This window comes from Podarcis bocagei (genome assembly GCF_964188305.1).
Source record: "Podarcis bocagei genome assembly, chromosome: 7".
Taxonomy (NCBI): domain Eukaryota; kingdom Metazoa; phylum Chordata; class Lepidosauria; order Squamata; family Lacertidae; genus Podarcis; species Podarcis bocagei.
The window spans coordinates 81,453,511-81,478,944 of NC_138132.1; the positions used below are offsets into that span (position 1 = coordinate 81,453,511).

General features: G+C 49.0%; 1 protein-coding gene across 2 annotated transcripts in view; it reads right to left on the reverse strand.

The window, feature by feature from the left end:
• Positions 1-25,434, reverse strand: part of CAPZB (capping actin protein of muscle Z-line subunit beta) — a 71,107-nt gene that overhangs the window by 1,766 nt on the left and 43,907 nt on the right. The window contains exons 4-9 of one of the 2 annotated variants that reach the window (XM_081203230.1): positions 21,537-21,650; positions 11,837-11,978; positions 10,858-10,974; positions 5,549-5,614; positions 2,021-2,097; positions 1,201-1,313 (exon numbers count right to left, since the gene is read on the reverse strand). In XM_081203230.1, coding sequence (XP_081059356.1) covers positions 1,211-1,313; positions 2,021-2,097; positions 5,549-5,614; positions 10,858-10,974; positions 11,837-11,978; positions 21,537-21,650 — 619 coding nt within the window. In that variant the 3' untranslated portion in view covers positions 1,201-1,210. The remainder of the gene's footprint in view (positions 1-1,200; positions 1,314-2,020; positions 2,098-5,548; positions 5,615-10,857; positions 10,975-11,836; positions 11,979-21,536; positions 21,651-25,434) is intronic. The other variant, XM_081203231.1, reaches the window with a different exon arrangement.

Consider the following 25,434-nt stretch of genomic DNA (forward strand, 5'->3'; position numbering starts at 1 on the left):
TCAGCAGTGTTCCTGAAAGAGAAGGGAAATTTTCTTCCCAGCTGCCATCAAAACAAGCAAGGCATCTCCCTTGACATGGCTCAAGGGTTTCTGTGGCATGTTAGGAGCTCAACTCGTGGAAGGTTAAGCCGGCCTGAGGTTAGTCACTGCCATGCAGGCTAAGCAGTTAGAATTCAGAAGAGCAATTCTTTTTTCCCTTTAAGACAGCGGGGATGAGACTGCACAGTGTTTGATTTGGCCTGGGACTCTTTGGCGAATTGTATTGTTCCTGACAGTCAGGGGAAGGAAGAAATGGCCATAAGTCAGAGCTTGGTTTTTCTACTCCTTTCCCTGTTTTCCCTCAATCCCCAAGCTCTGTGGATTATTGCCACCGTTTGTGGTGCTGCAGAACAGCTGGCAGAATCCAGCTTCCATTTTAAAAGGTGGGGAAAGAGTGAAAACAAGTGCCTAGACCTCAAGAAAAAGGGGGAATAGTTCAGCAGCAACCTGCAACTAAATTTGTATTCTGCAAATTCCAAAAGAATAAAAAACAATCCCCAAATGAATTTAAGTGGTGTATGCAGAATTCAGGACAGCGGGCTTCATTTTAACTTTTATAAAGCCAAGTTTCTAGTCCACAGTGCTGGTAAGAGAAGCCCAAAAGTTTGTGAGCAATGCCTGCTGAAATCTTGGAAGGGAGGCTTGAAGGAGGTGGAGTTTCAGCACCTCACACAGCTCCTTGCCGCCCCTCACCGAATCAACTGATAGGGTTTTCTGTGGAATTTCTAACAGTTAACCAAGTTCCACTTTTTAAAAAAGGAAGGGATGGTGGTGTTACATTTACAAAGAATTTGCTGGCGTTCCTGCATGGTGTACACTCAGCCCTTATGGCGTGGTTTCTCTCCCCACCCATGCACAGACTGATAAAATCACACACACAATTTATTTTTAACATACCAGGTGCAAAAAACTCCAAAACAGTGGGCAAGTAAGAACAAATCAAGCCTTTGGAAGAAAGGGACAGTGAGAGAGAGAGAGAGACAACGGGCCCTAGCATGTTCTAACTGGTTCAAGTTAGAGGTTAGGGGGTTAGTTTGTGTGAGGGCAGAGAGTGCCCCAACATGCGCTCACGGAAGGCAGGATTCGCCCGGCCAAATTTAAGTGCTGTTTTAGTGCCAAGTGGTGCACTTTGCAGGCTGGAGGGAGGCCAAGGGGGAATACCTGGGCCGGCTTAGTTATCCGGCTGAATGTACATCTGGCGTTGGGTCAGGACTTGGGAGAGCTCCCTCTGCAACTGCTTATACTTTTGGTTGTCGGGAATAGCATCAATAGATCTAGAGAGGAGCAGGTGCGGAAATGGAAAAAGGGAAGAGAAGCAGAGGAAGTAAAAGAACAGGTCAGAAGAGTTGGAGAAACAGAAGCAGAATGGGGGGGGGCACTGGAGTTGCAGGAGAGAGAACACTGCAGGTAGAAATAATTGAGTGGGAGAAAAGGGGAGACAGACGACGTTGCTTTCAGGTAGCAAAGGCAGAGAGGAAGGAGTTCATCGTCAACTGATGCTTCTTTTAGTTTGGAAATCAGATGACACACAGCTTGGGGGTGGCTAGGAAGCAGCTGCTTCTAGAGTAGCAAGCTGCCAAGTCACACAGAGTGCTTCTTCACAGAGGAAGCTCTTTGTGCTACCTTGAAGCCCGCTATCTGAAACCTTTGCCACATCAGTGTTGCAATTTAATTGGAGAAATGCAGCTGGGAGAGGGTGGGGATAACAAAAACCTAAGATTAGCTCAGAAGAATTTAACAGAACAGGGCACTCTTAACGGTAGGATAGAGGTGAAATTCCAGTTGGTGCTTGTAGTGGGCTTGAAATGCAGGGAACCAGGACTACATAGCATTGCTAAAATGTGCTGCGGTTCAACACATTCCTCAAAGAGAAATGCCTTTTTTAAATGATGGAAATAATTCATGGGAGTCAAGAGGGTGGAGGGAGGAGGGAGGGGAGGGGAGAAGAACAACAACCGCAAAGTTGCAGTCCATCCCTTACCTCAGTCCGTTGACAATGTCCTTCGTTTTCCCAAAATAAATCTCATTCAGCGTACTTCTGATTTTATTCTCCATGTCCTAGAAATGGGGTGGAGGAGAGGGAGAGAGAGAGAGAATCCACAATCAGTTCAAAGTGCTAGTTTCCACCCTAGAGGAAGTGGCAGAAGCAAGGTAGAGGGCATGGAAGATGACCCATCACAGGAACACACCTGTGAAAAGCTATCAGGGGAAAAGGAACCAGGTGGTGTTTGCTGCGCCTTTCCCCTTAAAAACAGAACTGCTTTGCTCTGCGTTGCAGCATGACGCCCCCTCAGACATCCCATTGGTACACACTGAAGCCCACACACCCATCCAAGTACAGTGGTACCTCGGGTAACATTCAGGTTACAGACTCCGCTAACCCAGAAATAGTACCTCGGGTTAAGAACTTTGCTTCAGGATGAGAACAGAAATCGTGCAGCAGCAGCAGGAGGCCCCATTAGCTAAAGTGGTGCTTCAGGTTAAGAACAGTTTCAGGTTAAGAACAGACCTCCAGAACGAATTACGTTCTTAACCTGGTACCACTGTATCTTAAAAATAAAACCCTCCTTTTTGCCTTGTAATGGCTGGCAGGATGGATGTACAGTGGTACCTCGGGTTAAGTACAGTGGTGCCTCACAAGACGAAAAGAATCCGTTCTATGATTCTCTTCGTCTAGCGGTTTTTTCGTCTTGCGAAGCAAGCCCATTGAAGGATTAGCGCTATTAGCGGCTTATCTGCTGATCAGATCAGCTGATTAGCAGCTTAGAAAAAGGGGGGGGGGGAGGAAAAAAAACCAGCAGGAACTCGCAAGACATTGTCGCCTTGCGAAGCAAGCCCATAGGAAATTCGTTTTGCGAAGCACCTCCAAAACGGAAAACTCTTTTGTCTAGCGAGTTTTCCGTCTTGCGAGGCATTCGTCTTGCGGGGCACCACTGTACTTAATTCGTTCTGGAGGTCCGTTCTTAACCTGAAACTGTTCTTAACCTGAAGCACCACTTTAGCTAATGGGGCCTCCCGCTGCCGCCACGCCACCGGAGCACAATTTCTGTTCTCATCCTGAAGCAACGTTCTTCACCCAAGGTACTATTTCTGGGTTAGCGGAGTCTGTAACATGCAGTGTATGTAACCCGAGGTACCACTGTACTGAAATAAAAAACATTTAAACTGGCAAGGGGAAAAGGCCAGTTTAAACCACAGAATCATTTTGAGGAGACGATGGTCTTAATGGGGCTTATTGCCTTCGGCAAGAAAAAATAAACCCCAAAGTGGCATGTTTAAAATAAATGAGAGAGAAGAAAGGGAACTGAAAAACAAATGTGTAGGAATAAACATTAAGGTTTTAAAACAAGAGACAGAAAGTTGTAATCCCTGCCACTAGAGGGCAGCAGGCACCCATGCAAACAAACACCCGCTGCAATACAAGTCAGGAATTGTGGGTCCATCTGCACCACACATTTTAAAAAGTATCGTACCACTTTCAATAGCCGAGGCTTTCCACAAAGAAATCTGGGAGCTGTAGCCTGTTAAGGGTGCTGAGAGGTGTCAGGAGATCCCCTATTCCTCTCGCAGAGCTACAATTCCCAGAGCGGTTTAACAATCAAGCCCTCTTCCCTGGGAACTGTAGCTCTCGGCTCCTTTAAGAGGCTCCCAGGATTCCTTGGGGGACACCATGGCAGTGGCATGAGACCGCTTTGAATGCATGGTGCAGTTGGGGCCTATACAACCTCAAAGATGAGGTTGGGTTTAAGTCTAGCTGGATCCCCACAGTCAAGCAAACAAGTGGGGTGACTGAGGATCTTTTAACCGTTGAAGGCTGTGCTAGGCAGGAGAAAGAGAGGGAGACAGCAGTATAATGAACAGTGTTGAATCTGAACAATGGGAACCTGGTTTGGAGTCTTCACTGAGCCATTTATGCCTGGGGCAAGCCTTTCTTTCTCTCCTTAACCAGCCTCCGAGGGGAATTGTGCAGGTAAAATGGGAAGGGGTGTGTGTGTAACCTGGCCAAGTGTGCCACCCTGACTCCCCCCCTGATCTTTTTAAACGCAAAAACGAACAAAAAAGTTGGGAGTCCCAAAAAGCAACGCCTCCCCAAAATGAACAAGATGCTCTCCTACTCTGTCTCATTTGCCCTTTCAAGTCTGCCCTAGCCTTGGCAATCAGGATGAGGCCAACAGCCAACAGACATCCTTGTCAGGGTGTTAACAGGGTGCATTGACATTTTTGGAGAGAAAGGAGGCGCCTACTTGCCGGGCGGTGTGACCTTTAAAAGAACAGCAGCCGGTGGGAGCCATATATTTTGAGAGAAAGGAGGGAGGGAGGGAGGGAGGGCATGGCTGTTTTGCAGGTATGATGAACTAGCATGCCAGGGAGAGAGTCCAAGAGGGTGCTAGTTCATCATACCTGTAAAACAGGATCTAAGCACAAAAGCACTCGCTCCCCTCCGGAGGTGATGAGAAGCACTTTTGCCTCCAACTCTGCATGTAGAGCAGGGGTTGACAACCTGCAGCCCATGGCTTAAACGGCCCATGAGCTGCCCCAAAACTGAGCCACCCACTCGGTGAGTCCCTGCGCGCTGCAATAAACCAGCACAGCATGGAGCGGGGACTTGCTTTCGTGGTACCGAAAATGGTGTCTGTGCAGATGCCGGAAATCGTGTCTGCGCAGGCGCGATCCAGCCCACGGAGCGATCTCCGCGGGAGTGAACTGGCCCAGGTGAGGTAACCCTTGCTGACCCCTGATGTAGAGCATAGCCTTCTTAGCTAGTAGCCATCAAGAGCTTCCCCCCACCCTGTTAATTTAATTTCAACAGGTCAACTCTGAGTTGAACTTAGCTGGATACAACCCAGAGTGTGGTATCTGGGTGCAAACCGGCATACTCTAAGGATCTCGTTTCTTGCTTTTTTAGAAAATGGAAGTTACTAGTCCTCAAGACTAACTTAAGGTTCATTCATTTCAACAGGTCTCCCCCAAGATGACCTTTGTTAGATACAACTCAAAGTGTGGGATCTGGATGCAAACCAGCGCAGTCTGAGAATCTCTCCCATTTCTCTTTTTTAAAAAATGGAAGCTACTAGTCCTCAAGACTAATGTTCATTTCATCAGACCTACCCTGAAGTATAATTTAATTGGCTACAACCTCGAAAATTTAAATAAAGGACACAAAATGGTAGAATTTAACTTTCCACAAGATGCAAAAATAGCCAGCAAGGGGGCTCAGCTTTAGCTCTAGATGTGTTAATTGAAGCCAAAAAGTTTCATTTAGCCACCATATAGGAGAGCGGTAAGCAAATTGTTAAATTTGGGCTGATTTGGCCCATGGGCTGCTAGGTGCAAGACTAGCGTTGTAAGAAGGTGGAAGAACTCCAGGGAGGAAATGGGGGCTTTCCACCCCACATGAAGACTCAACTCAACTGCCCCGGCCTCTTGGGAGACTGGGGGGGTCGGCAACAGGGTAGAAGAGGGCACCCTGAATCTTGACTCCCTTCCCACCCACCTTGTCAGAACCTACCTCTACCAAGCGCCCAATGTTGGCTATGTGTGGAGAGGAGTCGCTCACAGTCTCGTCTTTTTCCATCTGGAACAGGGAAGGAAGAAAGATCTGGTTAAGAGGGAAGTCAACACCGCAGAGGTTGTGCTGGTTAGAGCTCACCTGTTTGGGAGTCTGGAAGGAGGAAGAACACTGGGGATAGAGGACAGAAAGGGAAGGCTGCTTGATACATTGCCCAGGACCGGCTTGTGGACCAGAGCATGGTGGTGCCTTCGCCTGGCAGTATATCATGAGTGAAACTGCTGACACCAAAGCCTGGCACGCTGAGCAGTTCAACAAAGCCCCAATGCTCTTCCGGCTTCAACGCGAGCCTGAGAGGCATTGGGGTTTGCTCATTGTGTAGGGCTGGGCTATGTATCTCGGCTGCTTCTTCCTCCCCTAAGGTGGGAAGCAGCAGCCAATATATAACAACAACTTTATTATTTATACCCCATCCATCTGGCTGGGTTTCCCCAGCCACTCTGAGCGGCTCCCAACAGAATATTAAAAACACGATAAAACATTAAAACCTTCCCTAAACAGGGCTGCCTTCAGATGTATTCTAAAATCAGATAGTTGTTTATTTCCTTGACATCTGATGGAAGGGCGTTCCACAGGGCAGGCGCCACGACCGAGAAGGCCTTCTGCCTCGTTCACAGTAGCCTCGCTTCTTGCAGGGAGGGAACCACAAGAAGGCCCTGGGTGCTGGACCTCAGTGTCCAGGCTGAACGATGGAGGTGGAGACGCTCCTTCAGGTATACTGGGCCGAGGCTGTTTAGGGCTTTAAAGGTCAGCACCAACCCTTTGAATTGTGCTCGGAAACGTACTGGGAGTCAATGTAGGCATTTCAGGCATTGTGATATATCAGCATATCGTGGTATTTAGCAGCTGATATATCGCAATGTTGAAAGCCAGGTATCCCCCAGCCCTGCTAGTAGGCAGTTCCCTAGACCAGATGGATTACTATTATTATTATTATTATTATTATGGATGGATGAAGAGCAGTATACAAATTGAAACGGCGTTTCCGTGCGCTGCTCTGGTTTGCCAAAAGTGGCTTAGTCTTGCTGGCCACATGACCTGGAAGCTGTACACCGGTTACCTTGGCCAATAAAGCGAGATGAGAGCCGCAACCCCAGAGTCGTCCACGACTGGACTTAATGGTCAGGGGTCCCTTTACCTTAGTGTAGTGGGAAGTGGGGATCGCTTTGTGAAACCAGGGTTGGCCCCCAAAAAGTTTGGGGAAATACCAGTACAGGTCCTGAGCTAGATGCCCCAAAGGGCTGACTCTGCATAAAGCTGTCATTTTGCATGACTCAGGAGGTGTGAGATCACTGTGTAATTTTGCCTCTCGGTTTATTACCAGCAGTTTTATCGGACTCATTTCCGGAGCTATCAAGGTGCGGCACACAAGCAAACGAAAACAAGATTAATGATAATTGCAATGTTGTCTTTAATGCATCGGCGCTAAGATAACATGATTTCACACTCACAAACACAAGCACGCACGCAACAGCAGGAGTAGATTCCGTCACAGCCTAAGCTAAGCAACAGCGAATCTGGGGGTCACCTGCATGTGAGAAGTGGGCATGCAGGCAGGCACCAGCTCATTTTGTTTACAGTAAATCAAATGCAAGTAAGAGACGACGTGAAAAAAGTTCATTATAAAATCATGCACGGCATGGAGAAAGTAGATTGGGTTGTCCCCCCCCCCCCCGTCCCCCTCTAGAGCTTGGGGGTGTCCAATAAAGCTGTATGTTGGATTCTCGACACTTTTGTCACGCAGCGCAGGGACAAACTATGAAACCCATTCCTGCAGATGGCAGCAGTCGCCTCCAACCTGGATAGCTTTAAATGAGGACTGGGCAAATTCATGGACGATTAGTACAGTCATACCTCATGTTACGCCCGCTTCATGTTACGTTCTTTCAGGTTACGTCCCGTGGCAACCCGGAAGTACCGGAAAGGGTTACTTCCGGCTTTCACCGCTCGCGCATGCGCAGAAGAGCAAAATGACGTCACACGCATGCGCAGAAGCAGCAAATTGCAACCCGCATGTGTGCAGACATGCCACTGTGGTTTGCGTTCTTTTCATGTTGCGAATGGGCCTCTGGAATGGATCCCGTTCGCACCAGAGGTACCACTGTACAGTCGTACCTTGGTTTTTGAACAGCTTAGTTCTTGAACGTTTTGGCTCCCGAACGCCGCAAACTCGGAAGTGACTGTTCCGGTTTGCGAACTATTTTTGGAAGCTGAACGGACTTCCAGAATGGATTCCATTCGACTTCCAAGGTACGACTGTGTTATGAGTGTCTACTAGTCATGAGGGCTATGCTCCGCCTCTGCAGCTGGAGGCAGCAAATACTTCTGAATGGAAGTTGGTGGAAACCAGGGGAGCAGGAGAGGGTTCCTGTGCTCAGGTCCTGCTCTTGGGCTTTGCATTGGGGCATCTGGTTGGCCACTGTGAGACGAGGATGCTGGACTAGGCGGGCTTGCTGGCCTGATCCAGTGGGCTCTTTTATGTTCTTATGCTGTGCTGGACAAAGCCCTTTGAGAAAAAAGAACTCTCGGGTCAAGACAACAAAGGGGTTTCAAAAAAGGCTTCTGAACGTCCCTGGAAGACTCTCGCCCAGCTGTTTGGAGCTCCCCCAGAACCACGGGGCGAGAAGCTTGCAGGGGGGAGTGGAGGAGAGGGAGGAAAGAGGCACTTGCAGGTCTTTCTCCCTCTGCTTGCAAAACCAGCCCGGGGGGGGGGGGAGAGACCAGCGCAAGCCAAGTGTGTCTGCTGGGCCCGACGGGGCGTGTAATTTAGTCAGAGCCTCCGAGGCAAGATGTGACCTGCACGGTGGCAAGGCGCCAGCTCCAATTAGCTGGCCCTAGTTCGTTTTTGACATACAAAAGGGAAATTGGGGAATGGCGGGGGGAGAGATTACGGCCTCCGTTTTGTTTAGGATTTTTGCACTGGAAGAGAATGCAGAATCTGCAAGGCGAGGTTGTGGGGCCCTGCTGTGAGCATGGGGAGCGGGGGGAAAGGGAGGGTGCCCACAGTCCCTTGGGAGTTTCCGCTCTCTACATGCAAAAATGCACACACTCACACACAGAACCACTTCCCACACCTGGACACCCCACTGGCAAGAGCCGCAGGAGCTGGAAAGAAATTTTCATGCATGGTGCAGATATTATGGCACTGCTCTGAAGGGCCCCCACTGAAAGGAATCTGCCCCCCGTATTTCCTGAGCAGCCCAGGTGTTCCAAGGGGCCATGTGTATGTACACACAAACACAAGGGTGTGTGCCCCTGCTCGTTCAGCATGCCAACCTCCCTGCCACTCCTTAAACATCAACCCCTTAGAGCTTTCTCTTCCCACCTCAGGCAAAAGCTAAGCTACCTTTTTACCTTTCCAGACCCATTTTTGAAGCCACCTCTCTCTTCTGTTTGCCAGACCTGCTTTGCACCCCAGTTTCCAACTCAGGGCCTACTCTGAGTAGGACTGGCATTCACTAGGATAGAACCCAGAGCATGGTAACTGGGTGCAAACAGCCACACCCTGAAAATCTCATTTCATGTTGTTGCTGTTGTTTTTTTAAAAATGGAAGTTACTAATCGTCAAGGATCACAAAGGTCCCTTAATTTCAACAGTCTATGCTGAGCAAGACTTAACTGGAGACAACCCATAACCATCCAGTTTGTGTTTATATTTTGTATTTATTTTTTAAAGTATACAACTAGCAAAAACCTGAGGGGGCAAAAGGAACAAGATTTCTCCCTCCCACAGCATGCCATGAACTTCCTCTTCCACTATCTCACAACTGGGTTGTTCCAGCTGCCTCTCTCGCCCTCAGAAAGGGGAGGGAGTGACTCACCCACCTTGTGACTGGGCTAGAGACCTGCCCCCTCTCAGCTCATGCAGTGCCCCCTCCCCAATTCTCCCCTACCACCCATTGTCTTATTATCCAGTCACCAGAGGAACGGAAAGGCCAGAATGTTCACATGGAGAAACAGGAGGAATTCCCTGGCTGGGGCAGCGGATCTCAACCTTACTTTAGCAATTCCTCTCTTGCTCGGCAAACAGGGGGAGAGTTTCTCCCCCTCCCGCCCACCGGCACCAGGAAACTGGGGCACCGAGAGCCTGAGCACAGAGCGTGTGACACGCTGCAACTTCAGATCCCTCTGGCGGAAGGCGCAAACCCCCTTTTCCACCTGCCACGACCCCGCCTCACAAAGTCCACCACTGGTCTTCCACTTCACCCGAGGACGACACCTGGAGCTCTGCGGGATGGGCCTCAATTTGAAAGTGAAACCCTGGTGAAAATCTACAACAGCAGAGAGTAGGCAGAACAGCGCTCTCCCCGTTACGGTGTGGCCCGGAGTGATTTATGGCCTGGCCTTCCGTTGTGGAAGGAAGGATGCTTTCTCTGTGTGTCTGAGTGTGTAAATAAAGGCAGAGCCCACACCCTGACATAAAATTCACCTCTGCTACCTAAGACTTCCATACAAAAGAAGCGTGGCTGCCATGATGTTGTTCTAACCCCTGTCGGTGCAGGAAGGCGGCTGAATTTAATTAATTTCATAAAATTTATATGGAAAAGTTAGTGGGAAGTGGCTTTCCAGCGGGCACCCAGGAATGGGCAACAGGAGGCTCAACCAGATAGACCCCTCTGGACTTTCCTTATGTACCTACAAGTAACAGCAGGGGAGGGAAAGTTATACCGAGTTAATCCATCTAGCTCTGTACAGTCTGCACTGGCTGGCAGTGGCTCTCCAGGGTTTCAAGGCAGGAGATATTCTCAGCCACACCTGGAGATGCCAGCGCAGATTGTACCGGGGACCTTCTGCATGCAAAGCAGGTGCTCCACTGCTGAGCTACGCCTGTTCCTTCAAGACATAGGAAGCTGCCTTATACTGAGCCAGACCCTTGGAGGTGAGGCCAGGGATTGAACTTTGGGACCTTTTGCATGCCAGGCAAATGCTCTGCCACTGAGATACAGCCCTGCACTTAAGACACAGTAGCACTGGAAGCTGCCTTATGCAGAGTGGGGCCCGTCAGTCACGATTCTGCAGGGTTTCAGACAAGGAGCCTCTCCTAGCCACACCTGTAGATACTAGGGACTGAACCTGGGACCCTCGGCCGACAAAGCATGCACTTCATGACTCCTTGCAAGTTTCATAGTTAAGATCACTTCTCCCCCCAAAAAAATTAGGAAGGAAGGAAGGAAGGAAGGAAGGAAGGAAGGAAGGAAGGAAGGAAGGAAGGAAGGAAGGAAGGAAGGAAGGCTGGCTGGCTCTTGTACCTGTCTGGTGAGGCTGCCCCCAAGGTTCATAGTGCCAGAGCCGGTTTTGTTCGTCTGCAGCCAGAGCATCACTGTGGAGGTCAGCTTGTAATGGGCAGTGCGGCCACTGGATTTCTCCTGGAGGGAAGGGGGGAAAAGAGTTACCTCTCTTGAAAATGGATAGCTATTGAATAAAAGCCAGCCGCCTGTCTCTTCCCCCTCCCCGTATCAGGGTTGCGCTGGTGCTGGTGCACCATCTATTTTCTTCCCTGCAGGCTGCAAGGAGTCAACAACCTCCCCCACCCCCAATGGGCTAGAGCATCTCTATCCTGCCCATCTCCTGAAAGCTCCCAGAATGCCTTTGGTTTTCAATTGGCTCTACTGAACCAAGAAAAGATATGTTTTTCTTTTGCGCTTGGGAGTCATCAATCTGCTGACCCAGAAGGATGTTGCCTGTCGCTGGGACAACTACCTGTTGCTTTTAATAAGCACCTGCTTTTAAAAGGTATATTTTTATACTTTTGTTGTTGTTGTTCTTAAAATCTGGGAGCATCTTTTTCAGTTGTAGCCAGTCAAATTCTGCTTGTCTCCCCAGAATACCCAGGGCCTGTTTTAAACCATCCAACTGGGAAAATAGACCTGGAGGCTGAAATTATAGAAAGACAGCTGCGGGAAGAAACAGCGGCAATTCACGGGCCTTTAAGAGAGCTTTTGGGTTTGCTGATCTGACTTTACCTTTTCCCCCAAACGGCTTCGGAGCATTTTCCAAAATTAATAGGAGGGTGTGTGGTTTTTTTTTTTTTGTTTGCAGAGGGGAGGCAGTGAGGGGGAGATCAAGAGCAGCGGTGGCAGGGGGAGTTTATGAGCCTGAAACAATATCGCATTGTTTGGCTGAGCACCTGCACTCATTAGCCGCCTGGAATTTAACAAGGACTTCTCTTCCCTCCTCAGGAACTGCAAGTTGCCCGAGAGAGAGAGAGACTGACCGACCAGGCCGTACCTGAACTTCCACCACATGGATGGAATCCCAGCACCCCTTGATCTTCTTTGATCCATCGCCAGCTTTCTTAATTAGAATCACGCCAGCAAATCCGTGATCCAGATCCCAGAGGTAGACGGAGGAAACGCCCCCTTCGAAATACCTGCAAGCAAAACAGAGAGAGACCAGCTGATCAGCTTTGTTAGGAGCAGAACAGGGCAGAACAAAGCATCATCACTCCATCACCATTTATTATAAATATCTATGTATGTATATATTTGTATGTGCACTCTGCATGCATATGCATGTATGTATATAAAGATCAGCTCCAAAGACGCACAGCTAAGTGTCTGGTGTAAATTGATAGTAAATTGACAGACCAGGTGAAGCAGTTTCCTGAAAAATCTCTTTTTTATTTTAAAAGTTTCTAGCCCTCATGCAGCTGTACCTCCTGAAATCTCCATAATTCTTTTTTGGGGGGGTGTTAGCAAGGAAGGATTCCAGTGGGCAGGGGCTTCAGTGCTCAGCAAACCTCCCACCACCATAGTTTGACTCCGTAGGACGGCTTGGAGAACCTTTTTCAGCAAAGAGTTGTGCAGTGGAAGGCAACTCCCTCCATTCTGTCATTGTCAGGATCCCACTCAAACCTGCACAATGCCATCGACTCCAATTAATGGCAACAAGCTGTTAAAGAGCACAGCTGAAACTTAAAACCAGCATTTTTACAGCTCAGTTCTTCCCAAGCTCTCTTTTCTCTCGTCGCTGCTAAACAGTGTGGGCTGGGAGACTCTCTTCCTCCCCTCCGCCCACCTTTTTACAGTGAGGTTGCCTAATTAAGACTAAAGGGAACAAGAGGTACGTGGCAGCCTGGCTCTGCAAGCCCTCCCGTTGTGTGTTGGGGGGGGGGGAGAGAGAGAGAGAGGCGATATTTTGATTTATTGCAGATTTGCAACCAAGTCGAAAGCCTCTGCAGAACAGAGGTCCCATGACTGGGTTTAAATGTTCCTCCACCTGGCGTCCAGTGTGGAATGCAGAGAGCTGGTTCAAACTGTGAGTGCCATTTCTCTTGTGCCTGCAAAAAGTTTGGGAGGTTTTTCTGTTTTTGTTTTCTGCAAAAGCTGCTACACTTGAGCTGCTTTGTACGTGAGCCTCTCACACCTGATCTTCTGCTGACCTAGTTGACACCTTTGCTGGTATCTCTTGCACACTGCCCTAAACACTGCAGGCAAAGTCTGGCCGACAGAATTCCTGGGCGCTCTGTCTGGCGCATGCTGAAGCCTTCACGGAAACACCCACACGCACCCACACCTCCATTCAAGGCAACCTGAGTGCAAACAACAGAGGGTGTCAGGACTGAAGGGTTGTCTGAATCTGACCCTGCAGAACTGAGGCAGCACGGAATCCACCCACAAACGGGTGTTTGTTGAGTTGTTCCTGAGGACAGTAACAAATTGGGGTAGGGGAATGGAAAGATAAGGGTATACTAATTCATGCACATTGTGGAAAAGTAACTTTTCCTTCTTCTCATATATAAAACCCTGGAACTGGGGAGTTTGTCTGGGGGTGGGTTGAGGTAAAACAAAACAAAGACTCCTTCCACCACCCCCTTTTACACAACGCAGTTTGTCGGATTTGCCGCAATGACTGTTAGATGGCTTTAAGAAGAGGGATTTAAAAAGCCGTGGAAGCAGAGGGCAGATCTAGCAATGGCTATTAGGCCATGATAGAGAAATTGAACTTCTATGTTCACAGGCAGCGTCCCTTGGGATGCCAGATGCTGGTGCAAAGCCTGGTCAAGTATGACACTCAAGTTCTGCCTATGGGCTTCCTAGAATCATCTGGTTAGGGTCAGTGTGGGACGCAGGATACAGGATCCCAACTGGGTCCAAATCCAGCAGGGCTCTTTGAATGTTCTCAAGCATGAAACCTAAAGGGACACTCTGCATAATAATTTTATGATGTGGGGGGCCGTTGCCTTCATATTCCTGCTTCTGGCCTTCCCAGAAGCAACTGGAGGGCCACTGCAGGGAGCTAGACAGGATGAAACCATCTTGGTCTAATCCAGCAAAACTTTTAGGCGTGGCTTGCAATGGTCAAAATAGATCCTGCAAGCCTGCCCACCACCACTGCAGATCCGTTAGCTTCAGCTGAATAATTGTTAAATAGCAAAAGGCTCCTTGTCAGCACAAAGAATATCTGCACTGAGTCAGGCAGAGGCCATTCACAACATCCGTCATCCTGGGACCACCTGAATGCAAGGCAGATGTTCTACCACTTCCCCCTAAAAATAAAGCAGGATTCTAGCCCTCATGGTTCGGAATAAAGGGGCAATTTAAATAGAAACATAGGGATTTGCCTTCTGGAGTGTCAGACGGTAAGTCTGTTGAGTCCAATACTGTCTATACTGACTGGCAGCGGCTCTCCAGGGTTTCAGGTGGGGTCCTCCCAAGCCATACCTGGAGACTTCAGGTATCGAAATCAGGACCTTCTGCACACAAAGGATGGGCTCTATCGCTGAACTACAGCCTGACAGAGAGCAGGCTTTCTTCCCCACCCCGCAAATAAGCCACGTTGAACGCAAGAGAGAAGCCTGTCTCCCACTTCAAACCGAAAACAACGCATACAATCAAAATCTATTCAGAAATTTAGGAAAAACTGGTGTACCGCCTCCCTCCCAAACCAGCCTTCTCCATTTGTTGCAATTACACATTTTACCAGGTTGTTCGGAGCACGAGACATTAATTAGGAGGTGAAGGGGTCCACTACAAGGAATACCCCATACCTTACAAATCTGTACTTTGATCCTAATGACATGAAATGGGGGGGAGAGAAAGGCGCTCTAATTTTTACACGCTTCACATTTATGAGATTCTGCATAAAGGCTTTTGCGGGCATATTTTAAGAACGTGCTAAAACGTTGTCCGAGACCACATAAAGCCGTCGGAGGGAATGCTTCCAGCCAGAACTAACAAGCGCACACATGGAAACACTCAGGACGGCCTTTGTACCTTTAATGAATCAAATCTAGCATTAATATTGTTTTAAATACTAACATGCTATTTCAAGTTGGTTTGGAGCTGGCTGGAGCTAGTGCCTCAGGTCCATCCCGCTGGGCAGGGGGGATGTGGCCGGCAAGGCAAAAAACCCCCCCCAAAACCCCAGCCAAGTTGCTGTTCTGTGGCTTGGAACCACGCTGATCTCTGAGTGCCGGCACTGGCTCAGTGTGGTGGGTTTTTTTCCTGCCGTTGCAAATGTTGGAATGCTCCGGTTTTCTTTCCCAGTGCTGAATTCATGGAGGAGAGGGGCTACCTACTAGCCACAATTGCCATCTTCTGCTGCCACAGTTAGGAGACAGCAATGCTTCTGAACAGGGATGCGGGTGGTGCTGTGGGTTAAACCACAGAGCCTAAGACTTGCCGATCAGAAGGGTGGCGGTTTGAATCCCCGCGATGGGGTGAGCTCCCGTTGCTCAGTCCCTGCTCCTGCCAACCTAGCAGTTCGAAAGCACGTCAAAGTGCAAGTAGATAAATAGGTACCGCTCCGGCGGGAAGGTAAATGGCGTTTCCGTGCGCTGCTCTGGTTCACCAGAAGCGGCTTAGTCCTGCTGGCCACATGACCCGGAAGCTGTACGCCGGCTCCCTCGGCCAGTAAAGCAAGATGAGTGCCACAACCCCAGAGTCGGCCACGACTGGACCTAATGGCCAGGGGTCCCTTTACCTTTATAATGCTTCTGAAAAGCAGTTGCTGGAAACCACAGGAAAGCGAGAGGAGTCTTGTGGTTGAATTCTGCTTGGTTTCTCACAGGCATCTGGTTGGCCACTGTGAGAAGAGGATGCTGGGTCAGGTGGGCCACTGGCCTGATCCAGCAGGGGAACTCCTCATTTACGCGGGGGTTGCATTCTGAGGCACCATGTGAGTCAGTGGGAGGTGTGCAAGCCTGTCCTGTCCCCTTCCAGTGCTGAAAATAGCACATGTGTGCTGAGCGTGTGCAAATGGGGAGCTGCCAGTAGGGCAAGAGAGGAGAAAAGTGCTCTCCACCCCCTTTCTCACAGAGTGCCTACTTTTATAAGCCTTGTTTTATCTCCTTCCCTAATTGCCTTTGTCATCTTCCAGGAGGTCAAGGCCAGGAGATCTACACAACCGGTGTTGTGGAATTAGCATGTCAGACCAGGACCTGGGAAACCAGGGTTCAAATCCCCACTAGTCCATAAAGTTCCCTGGGTGATACTGTGGCCAATCACTGCCTCTCAGCCTAACCTACCTCACAGGGTTGTTGTGGTGATTAAATGAGGAAGGGGGAAACCATGTATAGTGGTACCTTGGGTTAAGTACTTAATTCGTTCCAGAGGTCCGTACTTAACCTGAAACTGTTCTTAACCTGAAGCACCACTTTAGCTACTGGGGCTGCCTGCTGCTGCCGCGCCACCGGAGCACAATTTCTGTTCCCATCCTGAAGCAAAGTCCTTAACCTGAAGCACTATTTCTGGGTTAGCAGAGTCTGAAACCTGAAGCGTAGGTAACCCGATGTACCACTGTATGCCACCTTGTGCTCCCTGAATAAAAAGGCGGGATATAAATGCTATACATAAGTAAAATCAATAAATGCTGTTACTGTAAGCTGCTTTGATCCCATTTACTTCATTTCATGATAGCATGAGACTTTTTATCTCAGGATCTTGAGATCAAACCCCACATTGGGCAAAAGATTCCTCCACTGCAGGGGTTTGGACCAGATGATCCTCATGGTCCCTTCTATGATTACAGAAAACCAGGATGCAAATATTAAAGCCATGTACCACTGTCCTGATCTGAAGGTAAATGGCACAGCCACTTTGCCAAGCAGAAGTTGGGTCTGGGCAGAGCCTAGATAGGAGTACCCAAAACACCACCATATATTCTGTAACATTCAGTACACACACACGCACACGCACACACGCACACACACCATGAGATGGTAAAAGCAGGAAGGGGAGAGAAAAATAAGCCTCTTCGGTCCAGTTGTTCCTTCACCTCCCCCACAACTTAAGCAAATCCGTCCCAAAACAGTGCCTGTGGGTCCCTGCGCAGGTATTCAGCAAATTCTTTCCAGCAGGCACACAGGTGCAAAAGCAGCCCTCGAGCAAACATACCGATCCGGTTAGGTATGTACGTCCTCCATGCCAGGTACGCTTAAAAGAGTGCACATCTGGCCGGCAGCTGGGCAGCTCTGACTGCACAGGGAGGCAGTCGGCCCTGGAAGAACAAAGGGCGGATTCAGACGCAACAGAGGGGCGCTTAGCACTGTGTCCAAAGTCGGCCAGTGCTTACAAGGCGGGAAGCCACAAGGCGGGCATCTGACACTCACCTATTTTGGCAATGGAGCCTCTCCTACCACGAGCGGGGCATTTTGTGGTTTTTAATTGGCTAGCTAAGTCTCTTCCCATTTCCTTCCACGTAATATCTATTTTTTAATTTTCATGCTCAGCCCCAATTCAGCTGAAGCAACAGCATATTACTTGTCAGATTACTGTTGCCTGGACTTCCCTGACCTACCCCTGCAATGAATTTTAGATTCTAAGCTCCTCAGAACTTGGTCTAAGGTGGATTTTTACGTGGATTGCAACAGCAGAACTTCCACAGTATAAATGTACAGCGAAGAATAATTTAAAAACAGTTCCCCAAATGCATGTTTGAGTTAGAAGCAGGGTCCCAGCTCGGGGAATGGGGAATGAAGACTACTGCTCTTAACAGAGGGTGCACACCAATACCAGTAAATAACACACGTGTGTGTGTGTGTGTGTGTGTGTGTGTGTGGTTTGTGTAAAATGATGCAGCACAAGTGCTAAGTGCAGTTACTGTTGGCTGTGGGGAGCTTCTTTCATTGTATATGTGTTGCTGCTTAACTTTAAAAAGTCAGTCAAAGCTGAAGAGGAAGAATCTTGCAGGCAACACAAACCCAGCTCTGGACTCCCTTGTGCAAAGACCTGGCTAGAAAATATTTGGGGGGGGGGGAGAGAGAGGGAAAGGAGCCCAACTTTCTCCAGGGCTGTGGCATCTGGATTCAATCCGTCGGGGCCCCAGCTGCCAAAGCTGTGGCAAATTATTGTGCCCGAGCAGAGACAGGGGAGGTAGATCATCACAAGGGGTTTAGGAGCCATGAGCCAAGGGCAATAAACCCACTTCAAAAGGCTTTGCTGGTTGAGTCTCTCAGGTTTGGCCATGCTTGATTCACATCCAGAGACAGATGGTGGAGAGGTGGTGGGGAAAGCGCTCGCGGCAGGCGGAAAGGGAGGGGGGGGAAGTGTTTGGCGTTACACTGCAAGGAAGCAGAGACCGACTGCCCGCCCCAGACTACAGCTACAGTTTCACAGAATTGTTGAGTTGGAAGGGATCCCCAAGGATCATCCAGTCCACCCCCTACAAAGCAGGAATCGCAGCTAAATAATCCCTGGCAGATGGCCATTCAACCTCATGATTTAAAATCTTGCAAGGAAGCTGAGCCCACAACCTTCCCAGGCAGTCAAACAGCTCTTACCATCAGAAAGCTCTTCCTAATGTTTAGTCGGAATCTCCTTTCTTGTAATTTGAATTCAGTGGCTTGGGTCGTATAGTGAGCAGCAGGTCCGAGCAGCAGAAAACTAGCTTGTTCTACCTTCCATGGGGAGGCACTATGGCACTCTGTATTCCGGTATTCCCCTTTTTCCTGCAGGGATCGGCAGCCTGTGGCCTTCCATATGTTGATGCACTCTGCCTTCCATCATCCCCCTGACCATCACCCAGGCTGGCTGAGTCTGGGAAGGGGGTTGGGACCTGCCAACATCTAGAGGGCCACCTAGGACCTCCACCTTAGTGGTAGCATGTTGAAGCATGAAGAAAGCTCCTCTGCATGAACAAAAGATTATGAACCACTAGGACAACGAGAACATATGGCGCTGTCTCATGTGAGCTTTTTTTTTAAACGAAAAACCTAGGCACTGAAACAAAATAGGAGGCGACAAGTGCCGTCTGTTGATGATGGAAACCAGTTTCTGCCATATTGCTCATCTGGCCAATAGCCGTCATGCCCCGTCAACAGGCATTTGTTTTGGGACTGGCCAAGAGATCAATAGCTTTCCTGCCAGGGAGACGATCTCAGCTCACTTCTAAGGCCCCTGCTTTCAAAACAATCAGGGATGATTGCATTCCACAATTGGATCCATCCTCCCGCTCAATCCCCTTTCCCCGCCGCCCCACAGGAAGACGACGGCATGGAAAGCAAAGCGGATAAATGCATCCAGAGCCACAGCTGCTCCACACACTTTGTGTTCCTGTGGCAGAAGACAGGCTCATTAACTTAAAAGGGAAGAGAACTGCAAGCATTACTAAGCGGAAAGAGCTGTAGCTCAGTGGTAGCGCATCTGCTCCGCATGCCGAAGGACCCGGGTTCAGTCCCCAGGTAGGCTGGGAGAGACCCTGCCGGAAACCCTGGAGAACAGCTACCAGTCAGTGTTGTGGCAGTACTGAGCAGTACAACTCGGTAGAAGGCAACTTCCTGTGTTTCTATTTAAAACCAGGCCTTTATTCACAGTGGCTGACTTGGTGCTCGTGGGAAAGCTGCAAGGAGGACCCAAGTACAGTGGTACCTCGGTTACAGACGCTTCAGGTTACAGAGGCCGCTAACCCAGAAATAGTACCTCGGGTTAAGAACTTTGCTTCAGGATGAGAACAGAAATTGTGCGGTGATGGCACAGCAACAGCAGGAGGCCCCTTTAGCTAAAGTGGTGCCTCAGGTTAAGAACAGTTTCAGGTTAAGAACGGACCTCCGGAACGAATTAAGTTCTTAACCCGAGGTACCACTGTACAAGAGCTCTTTCATCTCGTGAAGTTTCCAGAAACTGGTATTCAAAAACATTATGGAGGCAGAGCACAGCCATTGAGGTTGTAGCCACCAATAGCCCTTTCCTCCATGAATTTGTCCAATCCTCTTTTAGCAGCATCTAGGTTGGAGACCATCCCTGCCTCCTGCATGAATGAGTTCCACAGTTTAACAAACCCTGGATGACAACAAAGAAGCATCTTCCGCAGAAGGCCTCAGCCGGTCAAATATTACAGCACTGCTGCCAACAAGTACCTCATTTGTTGCAAACAATACCCAGGACACTGGCCTCGCCATGGAACCTACAAGATTATCAAATTGATGGGGGAAGGCAGGAACCTGGCCATCTGGAATTTCTGTTTGAATCCTGCTCCCACTTCCGACCTTGAAAGCACACGTCTCGCTCTCACAATCCAAATTCTCCCATTTGTGGTCACTCTTTAGTAATAAGCCTGTTACTCCCTCCAGCTTAAACAGAGCGGCAGACAAAAACTCTCTCTCTCTGAGCTCTTTCCCATACTGCTTACAAACATGTTTTGGGTATTGCAGGTTGTCAGCGTGTGGCTATGAAAGAGGCAAGGCGTGAACACTTGCCCATGAGGAGGAGAACAGTCCCATCCTGGTTAGCAGCTGCTGATAGCTTCCTCCTCCTCTATGAATTTGTCCAATCTCTTTTAAAACCACCCAAACTATGTGCTGAATTCATTGTCAGTTGCCCCGAGTGGCCCACATGGACACCAAAAAGCCAGACTCTGGTGTGTGTGTGTGATTTGTATATGAATACAAATAAAGAATAAATTGTAGTTACACCCCCACCAGTCTTTGCCAGCCTATCATCTCGAAAATCAAAGCCGGATGCCCTTTTGTCAGAGGATGAGAAAAGAGGTTGCCTTCGTGTTGAGAATGGGGTTTTGCATCTAACATGCCCCCATTTCTAAGCAAGCAGCCTTTTCAAATCTAAGCTGCCACCTGGAAGATCAAATATGATGGTGGGGGGAAGAAATCTCTTTCCACCCTGGCTGCTGAAGACTACATGCTTGTTATTCCAACGCTTCCCAAACCTGTGGCAGCAGGTTGCTTCCTGTTAAACTCAGGGGCTGGTTTAGATTTTCATCTAAGCCCGTCTGCAACGTCACAAAGTGGAGAGAGAGAGCCAACAACAGTGCCTTAGGAGAGACTGAAGACAAACTCCCTCTGATGGAAAAATCCACATCCTTCTATCAAAGCAAGCTGCAAAAATAAAGGGGATAACAAGCAGGGAGGCAGGAAGGAGGTACGACTTGCTCCTAAAAATCTTATGCTCTAAACCAACATGGCGGCCTCCCAATATCACTATAGACTATGACTCCCATCAGTCCTGATCACTGGCAATGGTGGCTGGGCAGAAAGGAGTTGAACAATATCTCCGGGGCTGCAGGTTCCCCCATCCCTGAACAAAGACCATCACTTTTCTTTACTGCCCATAGCTACCTGCATCATTATTCTGCATCACTACAAGGATGGGGAGTCTGGTGTCACCTTGATACTGCTGGACTCCAACTACCACCATCCCTGATCACTGGGCCATGGTAACTAGGGCTGATGGGAGTTCAACAATATCTGGAAAAGCCATGTTGGCTACCACAACTGCAGTAAATCACCACCTTCTTTTCCTTTTTTTAAAGTTGAAAGGGACCACGAGGGTAATCTAGTCCAACCGCTTGCAATGCAGGAATCTTTTCGCCCAATGTGGGGACTCGAACCCACAACCCTGAGATTAGGAATCCTGTGCAATACTGACTGAGCTGTCCTCTAAGTCACCATCTTAAAGAAATTAAAAGGATTCATTCTTGCCCTGAGGATAATGGACACAAACACCCAGAGAGATGATTTCACAAGCCAACATACAAGTCTCTGTACTGGTCAAAGGCGTTGTTCGCTTCCACCTCCAGTTTGCGCAGGCGGGCGGATGGCATGGCACCGTCTTCCAGAGGAGGGTCGTATTTGTTGCTCCACGGCGATCTGCAGCAGGAGAAAGATAGAGAGTAAACAAACTTGTTCAGCACACAAAGCATCAATAGAATCCCCCACCCCCCCCAGACAATCAAGCACGGGTGTTGCTATTAATTACTCATTTTGCAACAGAGCCCCTGTCCCAAGAAGCTTAGGGGTGTATCTCACAGCACTCCTACTCAAAGTAGACCCATTACCATTAATAGGCATGACAAACTTAGCTCTAGTGATTTCAATGGGTCTGCTCTGAATAGATAGCTAGATACCACCCAGACAATGTCAGGGATAGTCTATACACGCGAGGAGAGTGGCAGAATGAACTGCACTATTTCAGACTGCAGGGTGATGTCTGTGTTGCTTTGTTGAAAGTTCCTCTACATTAAGAACTTGGGACCAGACTACCTGAAAGATCGTATCTCTCCCTATAAACCTTGGGTGAACACCTTTCTCTTGGTCCCATCAACATCAGAGGCACGGCTGGTGGTGACAAGAGACGGCCTTTCCTGGGGTTGCTCCCATATTGTGGAAAATCCTCCCAAGAGAGGTCAGACTGGCTCCTTCTTTGTTATCCTTTCTCCAGCAGGCTAAGACCTTCCTGTTTAGACAGGCCTTTTGGAAACTGAGGTGTAGATGATGTTGTCCACTGGGCTGCCGTCAAGGCACACTGGATTTTAACTGCTGGCTCTAAGTGTGTTTTGAGGTATTGCAACTATTGTTAACTAGTTTAGCTTTTATAATGAAGCTTTACCATGGTGGAAGCTGTCCTGAATCCCAATTAGGGAGAAAGGCAGAACATCAAAAGATTACATAAAGGAACAAATTCTTCCTAGCAATAGGAAATGAGGACAGCTGGCACAGAGGAATATGGCAGAACCTCTCCCCTTGATGAGATAAGTATCTTTTAAGCAAAAATTTGACACGCAACACAACTGCAGTCCAAAGGAGTACACTGGAGCATTCCACCCCAGCATTCTTCCACCTAACTCTCACCTCATTGCTTTGAATGTGCAGATCGTGCTTGATATTCAGAACAGGGAACGATGGGTGTGCCATCTCTAGCATGGGTCTCTGCAGATGTTTTGAACTGCCCCTCCCAACAGCTCCAGCAACCATGCGGCTGGTGCTGGATGTCTAAAGCAAAGGCTCTGCTAGCACAGCACCATGGCACCTAACGTGCATTTAAGTTGCATGATTTCAGCCATTTGTGGCTAACCCTAACCCTGCACAAGTTAGAATCCAAGCAAGGCAGAGAGCTCAAAAGCTCTTTTGGTGCCAGATTGGCTTTGTGTTATTTTAGCAGTTTTTCATAATGTCTTCTGTGTTGCAAAACGGTTTTCTCATGCTTTGAGAGCCACTATGAGGCTATGAACAAAGGCAGACTATAAATATTCATACCGAATATAAAAAAGGCAAAAAAGTGTGGACTAGCAGCTTTGCTAGTGTGGATGCGGGTGGCGCTGTGGGTTAAACCACAGAACCTAGGGCTTGCCGATCAGAAGGTCGGTGGTTCGAATCCCCGCCACGAAGTGAGCTCCCGTTGCTCGGTCCCTGCTCCTGTCAACCTAGCAGTTCGAAAGCACGTCAAAGTGCAAGTAGATAAATAGGTACTGCTCCGGTGGGAAGGTAAACGGCGTTTCCGTGCGCTGCTCTGGTTCGCCAGAAGTGGCTTAGTCCTGCTGGCCACATGACCCAGAAACTGTACGCCGGCTCCCTCGGCCAATAAAGCGAGATGAGCGCCACAACCCCAGAGTCGTCCGCGACTGGACCTAATGGTCAGGGGTCCCTTTACCTTTTAGCAGCTTTGTAGCCTCATTTGCAGGTGGCAGTAAAAATACACAAGAAAAGAGCTTTGAAATTTCAATCACCTCTTGGGAGTGATGGTGGTGGAGAACTAACTTCTTCCATTTAGGAACTCTTACCTATATCATTAGAAGTAAGAGGAGGCTGCTGGGTCAGGCCTACAGACATCTAGTCCAGCATCCTGTTCTCACAGTGGCTGAACAGTTGCCTCTGGGAAGCTAGCAAGGAAGACCTGAACACAAGAGCCCTGTCTCCTCCTGTGGTTTCCAACAGCTGGCATTCAGAAGCATTGCTGCCCCAGAGCACAGCCATCATGGTTAGCACCCGCTGACACCCTTACCCTCCATTTCTGCAGCTGGTAAATGCTGAGCAAGTGCTCAAGGTTTCTGCCTCCAACCCAAACAATCTCCTTTCTCCCCTACCCCTCCAAGCCACTTTTAAGCAAGGTGGGCTTGATTTAATTGCGGTTAGGAGATTTCTTCTGCAGAGCACGAGGAATGGAATTTCAGAGCGAGAGCACACAGCCACGACTTAGCACTTTCCTGGCCTGCAGACCGTGCACATCCCAAACCACCTCTAAAAAGGGGATTTTTGGTGGGGGGAGAAGAGAGAGAAAGTAAGAAAGATTGCTGGCTGCAGCAGTAATTTCATCCACGAGAAATTCATAACATTACTCCCTCAAATGATGTTTTCACAGCAGACAAGCCCTCAAAACGCATTTACGGGCTTAGATGGGAGGCTGTTTTGAAAGAAGGCAGCTGAAGGGAGCCCGCCTGGCTGAAAGCGATGGAGCTTCATGCAAGAGCAATGTTTCTGCTGCAGCCAACAGGTTCCAAGACGGTGCTGCTGGCATCAGCATCTTCCCCCCATAAGGATCCTATTTAAGGAGAGCAACCAAACACCAGGATAGGGATGTGCAGAGGGGAGGGGAGGGGGCTTGGAGTTTGGTCTTGTTTTGTTATTTTTTTAAAAAAGTTAGCTTGTGTTTGCTGGGTGTCTCTGCCATTGGCGCCTCCCAGGTGCTACCCACCAACCGTAGCAGCAGAGGTGAACTGGGCTGGTTAATTATTATTTATTGCATTTATAAGGGACGCGGGTGGCGCTGTGGGTTAAACCACAGAGCCTAGGACTTGCCGATCAGAAGGTTGGCAGTTCGAATCCCCGTGACGGGGTGAGCTCCCGTTGCTCAGTCCCTGCTCCTGCCAACCTAGCAGTTCGAAAGCACGTCAAAGTGCAAGTAGATAAATAGGTACTGCTCCGGTGGGAAGGTCAACGGCGTTTCCATGCGCTGCTCTGGTTCACCAGAAGCGTCTTAGTACACCGGCTCCCTCGGCCAATAAAGCGAGATGAGTGCCGCAACTCCAGAGTCGGTCACGACTGGACCTAACAGTCAGGGGTCCCTTTACCTTTACTGCATCTATATCTCACTTTCCCCCATTTTTTCTCCAAGGAGCTCAAGCTGAGGGACACTGACAAGCCCCAATATGATACCCCATGAGCTTCATGGCTGAGTGGGGATTTGAACCTTGGTCTCTCCCAGGTCCTAGTCTGACACTCCAACCACTGCACCATGCCAGTTAACCCCTGTCTGTTTGTGGGAGCTGCAACCAGGCCTTAGACATTACAAGGGATGCACCATACAGGATACTCTAGCACAAAGAGCCATGCAACAGCATGTCAGAAGCTGCACTCAACTACCTAGGAAAAACGATACAATGGGCAAGATCTCTTGAGATGTGGGTAAGGGGCTCAAAGTACCCAAAGCTTCAAAAATAAATAGCACGTGCAACCGATTTCTCATCCAGGGGGTTGCAAACCCTTCTGGACCCATCTGCAAACCAGAGAAACATTCCCAGTGTTACCTGGAGTTGCCAGGGGTTAAAACTGGGGTGTTTTACATGCAAAGCAGGAGCTCTGCTATTGAGGCATGGCCCTCTCCTTACAAATAAAGACCCTAGTCCTTATGATTCTGAATCAAGGGCTGATTTCAACA